Source organism: Prunus persica, chromosome G4 (genome assembly GCF_000346465.2).
Source record: "Prunus persica cultivar Lovell chromosome G4, Prunus_persica_NCBIv2, whole genome shotgun sequence".
Taxonomy (NCBI): domain Eukaryota; kingdom Viridiplantae; phylum Streptophyta; class Magnoliopsida; order Rosales; family Rosaceae; genus Prunus; species Prunus persica.
In genome coordinates, this window is record NC_034012.1 from 7727723 (window position 1) to 7737672 (window position 9950).

Genomic DNA, 9950 nt, shown 5'->3' on the forward strand with positions numbered 1-9950 from the left:
TTGTCTTCCACTTGTTATTCTACATGTTGGAAAACTTGGAATTTGGATCCAATCATATGGGTTTTGTTTGCGTATCTCACTCCCTAACTCCGTTAAGATGGGCACCAGTGTTTCTGTCGTTCAGTTTGTTTTATAAGACTGATATGTATTATGACCTAATCACATGCATATCTAATTAGAGTTTTTCTATTTAAACCTCGTACTTTTCTATGTTCATCTTATTAAAAAGAAGTCATCTAATACTTAACCCTAATACATATATACATACATCCCACCACTCTTCATATTAAGTTGTAAGTATCTAAAGAGAACCTAGAGTGAACTTTTTTATGGTAACCGGAGTTGTGGGGTGTGGGGTGTGGGGTGTGAGTTGTAAAACTTTTCCCTAAAGATCTAATGTGTATCACAACAAATTCTGATATTCTAAGATTCTCATTTATGCATTTTTTTCTCTCTTGTAGACAATCTAATGCTGAACATTATAAAGCTGTTGTTAAACAAGACAACAACCCTCCATATAGGAAATTTTGTGGATCATCCAAGAAGTTGGTTTTCTGTTGTTCATCTCTCACAAATGCAGAGAGGGTAAAGAGCTGCTTAGAGTGTTTGCTTTGTTCCTTGTTTCTTTCTTTTCCTTTAAGAAACTTAAATTGTCTGAAGAATTCCATTACTCCTGGTTGGCTTGAACTGCAAGAATCTGTTTCTGGATTTGAAAGATTATCTAGACTTGCAGTTTTAGTGGGGTGTGGGGTGTGGCTGTGAGGTTGATGAGTTTTTTTGGGGGTGTGTGTGTTCTGATGGGTGTGTATTTAGGGGTAGTTTGGGAAGATAGTGCGGTTTGCTTAAAAATTTTGAAATTTTGAATTAGAAATTGGGGTGAACTTAGAATATGGGGTGAACAAAGAGAAGTATGGGTTTTAAATAGAAAAACTTTCTAATTATAGGGAATTAATCATTTTATCATGAAGAACGTAAACTAATTCTATACTGCCTCGTTTCATGTGCAATCAAGGCATAATATGGATATTCTTGTCTAACTTGGAGGATGACGAAAGACTATTCATAAGAGGTTGATGACTAAAACTTATCCCTCATAAATTAGCTTTGGAATCAATGGCCCGTTTAAGTTTAGTGATAATTTTGTCTTATAGTAAGTTGGAAGAAGTCTCAGGTCTAACTCATATGAATGTAAGGACAATATATATTTGTGATGAGTTTGATACCTCATTGTGATTGGACTTATTATGACAACGTGATTTTGTTGTGGGTGTATTATTTTGTTGTAAAAATATCTAAATATCCTATCGTTTTATAGTGTAATTTATCCTAAATTTCTAGAGCCAAACTAATGCATCTCATCGCCGTGAGATTCTCACGTTCTAATTTGCAATTTATCAATTGGGTAATGGAAGCAATTTTTAAGAACAAAGTGCTATAACGAGTTAAGAGTTCTATGGATCTCAAGATCTTAATGTGCATGTTGAATACTATTTTGTACCTCCAGAAGTCTTTCATTAATTGGTCCGTTAATATATATTTTTCAGCATAAGTGATGGTCTAAATTAAAAGGGAGGAAGTTTCTCACATACAAACACAAATTGATGCCATGAGATTCAAACTTGAGAATTCTATTCTGCAAGTCAAGATCCTTTTTCATTGAGTTAGACCATTTACAATTCATCCATTATTATTCTAACTAGAATCCAAGCAGTCCCCCATTTTGCACTTCCCCCCATCTTAATCTGCCCTTGAGTGTGGTTCTCGTTTTTGCCTTTTTTGGACTGGGATCTCTTCCATCCATAATAATTAATAGACGCTTTTGACCACATAAATATTGAAGCAAAATATATACTTCATAAATAAAAAAATTTGGAAAGCCGTGCAAATCATGGGCCACATTAACCTAGATAACACTGTGTGTCTCAATGATATAGAACTGCATAATTTTCATATGCAGATGTACAAATAATTCAAATCCCTTGTGCCATCGAATTATAATTGATTTGTTTATACATAAAGGAAGCCTTTATGAGGACCGAAAATGTGATCTCCATATGTTCTTGGACACGCAAAACTTCTTTGCACAAATCAATAACCCACAAACTGTTGTGTGCCCTTTATGCAAGGTAATGTATATTATATGACAATTAATATTTGTATCCTACCATCGCTTTCAAAAATGAAAATATTTGTATGAAACTTATGCAATAAGAAAAAAATGGGTCTTAATTGCACTTTTTAAAATGACTAAAAATTTACATACTGCGTGATGAGTGTTATAATCGTACAAATGTATTGTACAAGTTGATGTATGTGAGTTTTACTTTTTTTTTAAAAAAAACAAAATTGTACTTATCAATGTACTATATGGATTGATGCATGTCGCAAAATTATGTTTGTTTATAGGTACAAATTTTTGTGTTTTGGTTTTACGGCATGCATAGGGACGGGGTTACTTTATCATGGGCTCTATTTCAACCTAATCGTTTTTGCGAGAAGGATGTAAGTTGATTGATCTGATGATCAAAGTGTAGAGTGGCTCGTCTAATCCTTTTGGCTTTTGCCTGATGCGATTATACTTTGTTACTTTGATATCAATAAATTTCTATCGGTTCAAAACCTAAAAAAAAACCTATAAATGTTTAACGTTTCTCTCTAGTTGTATCTGGCCTTGTTATGATGCCTTGAAATTCCTAAATGAGTTGAAGGGAGTGGATACATTACACATATATGGCACTGACTGAGACTATACATCTAACAACTGGTATAGCAAGATAAAGTCGTAAACGGCGACCTAGAACCAAAATGGTTCAAGACTTCTGGCCTGCCAGAGTCAACCTTTATGACTTGACCTAATAAAACTAAGTTTTTATGACTTTCTTCACCTTATAAATAACACAAAGGCCTATGACCCTTCAGCTTAATTATCGAACCTTCTCTTGCACTTGCACCCATATTTCAAAACTGCTATAGACCATCGCTTCTGCACTGAGGTTACATAACAGAGCACAACAAAATTGATTGAGGAGCTAAGCTAGAGTTGGAAGAAGATCACAAAATCATGGACAGCAACTACACCAGCAGTAAGGATGATCATCAATATATTGATGAAGATGATGTTCAACTTCCAGGATTTCGGTTTCACCCGACAGATGAAGAACTTGTGGAGTTCTATCTTCACCGGAAGGTTGAGAAGAAAGCAATCAGCATAGAGCTCATCAAATCCATTGACATCTACAAGCATGATCCTTGGGATCTTCCAAGTATGCATACATATATATATGTCCCTATAATGAATTTTTACTTTCCCATGAATTTTTACTTTCCCTCTTTTTTATTCTCTGGTATATCCTTAATTGGAAGAAGAAGGAGACAAGAAGATAGCTAGGGTTAAATTGCTTCAAAAACTCAAAGGATACTGAGCAAAAGTTGGCCTAGAATATATATTGGTTGCACTGGTTCCCAGTACTAGCTAGTTCTTTATTTCTAATTTAACTACTATATATAGTTTATACTATCAAGAAAAATTACTTTAGAATATAAAATATATGATCAGCAAACAATTTCTGTAACCCTTTTAGTTTTTCCATGTATTGCTATAAACCTAGCTCTACTATAAGTGCCGCAGCTAGCTCCAACTATAGATCTTGTTCTTACAAACATATGGGTCAATTAATTTGTGATTAACTTCAATATTATGTGTGTATGCGCAGAAGCGATAAATACAGCAGGAGAGAAGGAATGGTACTTCTTCTGCAAAAGAGGGAGAAAGTACAAGAACAGCATCAGACCCAACAGAGTTACAGGCTCTGGATTTTGGAAGGCAACTGGGATTGACAAGCCGATACATTCCCATGGAGGACAAGGCCATGCCTGCATTGGCCTCAAGAAAACATTGGTTTACTACCGTGGAAGTGCAGGCAAAGGCACCAAAACCGATTGGATGATGCACGAATTTCGCCTTCCCAATCCGGCCAGTTCTAATGAATACATTCACCGCAGCTCCAACACTAAGAACATCAGTAGTACTGATCCTCAACAAGAAGCTGTAAGTGAAAAATCTGCGTCCTAGTTTCCTATACCCTTTTATTTTTCAAATTAATTACAATTTTGTTCATGTGCGAAATGTCACTGTCTGATAAGATAAGATGCTTGCTAGGCTGTGAATCCCTAAATTATTGTTCATTTTTTATTTTGCCTAAATACGTGTTCCAAATTCATAATCTAGCAACATAAAGAATTTGTCCGCCAATATAAGTCAGGCATAAATTAAAAAACGTTTCTTATGCATTTCGCATCTCACATTAGTACTTTTCATAATTTATCAAGAAAGTACTAGGGCTAGCCAGGCTGAAATTAACCTTAACCATAAACAAGTCATGATGTCAAAGTAAACTCATAATAATCCATGACCTACAGTAGCTAAATAAAATTTTCCTTTCCCATTTGACCATATATAAAGGCTTATGTTCTGATGGATGCAATGGTTCACTTGTTTCAGGAAATATGGACATTATGCCGGATATTCAAGAGAAATGTCTCGTACAAAAAATATACAGCAGATTGTAGAGGGCTATCCGGAGCTAAACGCCATCCAATGGACACAGTGAGCTCCAAGAAATGCACAAGTGATCAAGATGACCTAGATCAGTCTAACAATTACATCAGTTTTGGTACTTCAGACAATATTATTTGCTACGAAGAGAAGAAGCCTGTTGTGAACCATACCAACATGAACAACTTCAATGGAAGCAACCAGCAGCTGCATGCAGTAGGCCAGTTGAGCTCCAACATGCCTGCTACATATCCGTACATGGAGACTTTCTCAAACTTTTCGTATCAAGATCTTGAGAATGAGCTTTTGAATGAGAACTGGGATGAGCTTAGATCCGCCGCCGTCCATCTTGCTTTTGATCCAACGTTTCTGGTGTAAATGGAATAATTAATGTTGCAGTGGGGGAGTGCTAGAGTGTAGGAGTTCATGTTTTGACGAACTGATATATTTAATTTTATCTTGTTGCCTTGTTTATAAAATTTGGATGTATTCTAATATTGTATGAATTAATTCCTACATATAGAATCTAGCGCACATGCAATCTGAGGGCTTTTGAGAAAATGTTGAAGGTCGTCAGGGGGGCTGCTGCAAATTAAAAGAGCCAGGTTGTTCATGTCGCTTGAAGCTTCAACATTTGGAAAACCTTTTTATATATATATTTTATTAATTCTTGGTTACATACATAAACGTGCAAGAACTCAATCTAAGGCTCAACTCAAGGTCTTATTTTATGTCGTTCAAGTACATCGAAGAAAATCAAACCTTACTAATTTAGGTCGTGTTAGCATGATTCATTTAAATTAGGCTCAGTTCAGCTGTGCTCTTGAATTATTTTATATGAAGACCCTGGGGAATTAAACTAGAACACATGCATAATTACTAGACATTATAAACATTAACAAGAACTGCCTCAAGCCAATGGAGTTTCGCCCAATGAAAAAAGGCCTTGATTTGCATATCGAAGGTCTCAAGTTTGAATACCTCGACATCATAGTTGTGTAAGTATGTGTGAAAATTCCCTTTATATAATTTTAGACTATCACTTGTACTTTAAAAAAAAAAAACAAAGACTGTTTCAAACCCTCAATTCTTAAGCAAAAGTAAAACAAAAAATTTGGTGAGTAAATGAGTGTTGCATTGAAATTGCTAGACTCTATAATATAATTTGTGGGAACTTTTTTTATGAAAAACAAAAACAAAAACAAAAAATATCTCATGAATGCATGAAGAGCAGATGATTATCCCACTTTAACGGTTTGTTTAGCTAGGGTTCTACGGCTCCCATCTCATCCTTATTGAGAATTGACATTTTAAACTAAAAAAAATTCAAGAACAAGAATGTGAAATATCAGTTGTATAGGATTCGTTGGATTAAGATCATCACATATATATATATATATGATCAGAAGTTACTCTCATTAATATTTTTCAATTTTCGCCTATCGAGTTTCCTTAGAGCACAAAAAGAACAAGTACTCTTTCAAATTGCTTTGTAATTTAAATATACACATAACGTTCGATTTTTTTCAATTTATTTCTTCAAATTGTTTCAACTATCTATTTACATGTACTATCTAATATTATCTAATGAAGAGGTGCTATACCTATATGGGTTCCATCTCTAGAAATATAAAGGGACATAAAATCGTCTCTATTGTCATTATACCAGTGTTTTCAGGAAGGAATAGCATAACGTCATATATTGCAAAAATAAAGTACATAATCTACCATTAGGCACGAATGATAAGAAACAATGCTAAAATCACTCTACGATGATATAATATAAAAATGTGAGACCCATTGTAATAATTAGGCACGTAGATACATTTTTAGTGTCATATTAACAATAGGGGACCAAGTACGAACTCATAAAAGTCTCTAATACTACAATAAACACTATCTTCCATACCAATAGAACACAAAGGGGATTGATAGAACTCAATGTCTTCTAATCGTTTACCTAGTATATATTTGAGAATTCAATAGATTCTAGATAAGTTTGATTCAATGAGTATTGAGAAGTGGACACACTTATTAGTAGCTTTAGACCCAAAACCAATTGAAAATCCATCTAAAACTCGCACTTCATTTTCGAAATCATATGTTTTGTTTCGGAACCGAATGAACAAAAAAGGGTGGCAAAAACACGAGGTTTGTTTTGTCAAGGCTTTGGGCTCACTTGTTCAAAATCCAATGAGTTTCAAGCCCAAATGGAGTTCCATTTTCAACCCATTACCACTTACCAATCCAAACCCGAAGACCCACTGACCCAAAAAGCAATGAGGAAGAATTGAAGAATTGCATACAAGCAGCAATTGAAGAATTGAACAAGTCACGGAGTGGACCAGACTGTTAATGTTGATGTGAAGAGGAAGAAGAAAGAGAGAGACGGAGGAGGAGGTCGCGTGGGTCTGGTGCTCCGGTGAGTTTCCTTTGCCGGATCTAAAACGATGTCGTTCCATTCCAGTAAAACTTGTATATGATGGTTTTTATTTGAAAGAAAAGATGTATTTAGTAGAATTGACCACAAATGAAGCATTGAAGCAAAGCTTTTTTTAAGAACCCAGAAAATTATTCTGGGCTTTTAGACAAATTACATATGCAATTCTTGCCCGGATTGGTTTTTGTAATATTAGAAAAGATAACTGATGATGTATTGATATGCAATGGAGAAGTCAAGATCTTGCAATGGTCAAAGTTGAGAGCTTTAGACGCTTAACCAATCTGTGATTTTATGTTCAGATGTTAAAGCACTATTGGGTCGCTTTCTTTGTGGTGGTTTCATGGGTCGTCAACTTCAGAGTTTTAGATGCCAGTGCTGGTGATGCTGATCCACTTTATAGGTAAGTGTTTTTTTCTTCTTTAGATATTTTCCTATAGCTTTGTACTGCTATTTCTCTAGCTTTCTTTGTGCTCTTTTGCCACAGCTACATGTATTGTTTTTGAGGTTTTTGTAATAATTCCTCATTGTTTTGCTTAAAAGACTCTATATTTTCACCTCTTACCGAGGTTTTCTGTAGCCTACTCAGGCTTTCTTGCCCTGAGTCAGCCAAAGGACTGAAATTTCAGCTGAAGGGCTATCTTGCTCCTCTTCACTTGAAGTTCAAATGGAAAGGGGCGGTTGTCATCCACACCACTCAAGAGTGTGGGGCCCACATTTGGATGCTCCCCATTCACTAGCAATTAGCGCTCCTTATTTGAAGTTCAATATAGAGAGCATTCTTTTCCCTTGAGTTTTTGTGCTTGCAATTCTAGATGGTAACTCACTAATCAATAATTTGGTGGAAGAATTAATACACAATGAGGATTCTTTGCTTGAAAAAGCTGCTCATCAAACTAACTTACCAATCCTTTGTGTGACATAATTCTTATCGACACACTTGCAATTCTTTTTTCCTTTCTATTTCTATTGCTACAATGGCATTTCCCCTCCCTATTATTACCCAAGCTTTAGGGATCTTAAATCACGCCAACCTTAGGGACAGGGTACATGCCATCAGATCCATAGGTCCTTGACTGCATGCACTCTGGGTTGCTCGAATTACAATATATTTGCTTTTGGTCTTATAGTTACATACGGGTTACATGTTTGTAAACAAATTAAAATAGGAACCTACTGAGTTTCTAAATGGGAAAAGTTGTATCTGAACTTTCCTTCCAAATTCTGGTCTTCAATAACCATAGCAAGTAGGCATGGAGCTTATATGTGATTGCAGAACTAGCACCTAAATGTTCTTTTCATGTCAAATAAACAGCGTTATAACAATTATAGGGTTTTATACCATAGGTATTTATATCTTTGTAATCTGTGCTCTACATTCTGACAAAGTGCATTCTACATAATTATGTTGGAAAACCTTAGTGGTCTGAAAAATTAATGGAAACAGGGTTATGCCCTCTCAAGCATTTAAGAGCATCCTTGTAAGGAAATCTCAAAATTTTTTTGAATTTGTATTTACTATAAATCAATCACAATAACCATTCAATGAGGCTGCACAAGCCTGACTTAGGGTGATCAATCACCCATATGGAATACACAGATGAACATGCCATTTATATAGAGTTAGCTCACAACCTTTATTCACAAACAAAAACGAATCAAACAATTATTTGTTCATTAAGTAATGTACAAACATAGCAATCTTTTATCTTATGGAATAAATCTGTATCTTGCGTCTCCTTGTCAGCTGGCTAGCTAACAAATGTTAACAATTAATTTTTGTTATGTGAACAGGCTTTCTTCATTTGTGTCACCTATGAATCAATAACCATGTGTGGTATGGTGTTTTTGTTAAAAAGTTCACCTATCAGCCCCGTTTTATAATGTTAAAATAGAGGAATTTCCCATTGCAACTGCTATCTATTTGGAACTATGTAAATTCTTAAAATTCCTCTCTTGAAGTTGCTTTTTGATAAGTACCTCTCTTGAAAGTAATCTGTAATAATTTGTTCATGGCTAAGTTGTATAAGTTCCTCGAGTGCAGATTCTTGTAATTTATTTGGTGGAATCAACATTTTGGGCCATGTTGTAAAATGAATTAATTTTGGTCATTTTGCCTACACTTGTAACCTGTCATGTATATTTAACATTGTGAAGTTGGAATCTTTTTATATAGTTAATTGCAATTTTAGGGCTTGTATAAAACAATGTGGAGAAACCGGATGTGTAGCGCAGAGATGCTTTCCACAGTGCAATTTCTCTTCTGACGGGGTCTCCGTTGATGGTCCATGGTACATGCAAGAACCTCTTTATATGCAGTGGAAACAATGGGATTGCCAAAGTGATTGCCGTTACTATTGTATGCTTGACAGAGAGAACAAAAGAGAAGCAACTGGTCATGATCCAGTCAAATATCATGGTAAATGGCCCTTCAAGCGTGTTTACGGGATCCAGGTTTGCTTTTTTGGGAGGCTATATGCCTTGGCCACATTTTCTTTTACAATAGCTTTAATGTTATCATGGTTTGTGCTATTTGACATGTTATCCATTTATTTAGGAGCCTGCTTCTGTAGCTTTCTCTGTGCTCAACCTTGCAATGCATTTCCATGGTTGGATATCCTTTTTCATCCTTTTATACTATAAGTTGCCTTTGAGACGGGATAAGAAGACATACTATTACTTTGCCAGTTTGTGGCACATCTATGCTCTCTTATCATTTAACTCCTGGTTCTGGAGTGCTGTGTTCCATAGTAGGTAAGCTTTGCTCTTTCCTTCTGTATTTTTTCTGATGTGGGAATGAATATCTGCATGCTGTTTTCTGTTTTTATTAAGGTTATATCTTATTTATATGAAGTACATTGCAAGATATGTGTGCTTTTACTATGCTTTCAGACTCTCATTCTAGGTCCAAGGTTTAGTTGGGGTCATGGGCACTAAAACTTCAACGTTTGAAGG

The 9950-nt window shown here is 35.3% G+C and overlaps 1 protein-coding gene and 1 pseudogene across 2 annotated transcripts in view; both read left to right on the top strand.

The window, feature by feature from the left end:
* Positions 2939 to 5182, top strand: LOC18780395 (transcription factor JUNGBRUNNEN 1). Its single transcript, XM_007214329.2, has 3 exons — positions 2939 to 3263; positions 3714 to 4048; positions 4502 to 5182. The coding sequence occupies exons 1-3, from the start codon at positions 3062 to 3064 to the stop codon at positions 4931 to 4933; spliced, it is 969 nt and encodes a 322-aa protein (XP_007214391.1). The 5' UTR covers positions 2939 to 3061; the 3' UTR covers positions 4934 to 5182.
* LOC18781121 overlaps positions 6853 to 9950 on the top strand; it is a 4296-nt pseudogene continuing 1198 nt past the window's right edge. Inside the window, exons 1-4 of the transcript XR_002271125.1 lie at positions 6853 to 6977; positions 7298 to 7398; positions 9188 to 9449; positions 9553 to 9780. The product of XR_002271125.1 is annotated as a post-GPI attachment to proteins factor 3 (transcript). The remainder of the gene's footprint in view (positions 6978 to 7297; positions 7399 to 9187; positions 9450 to 9552; positions 9781 to 9950) is intronic.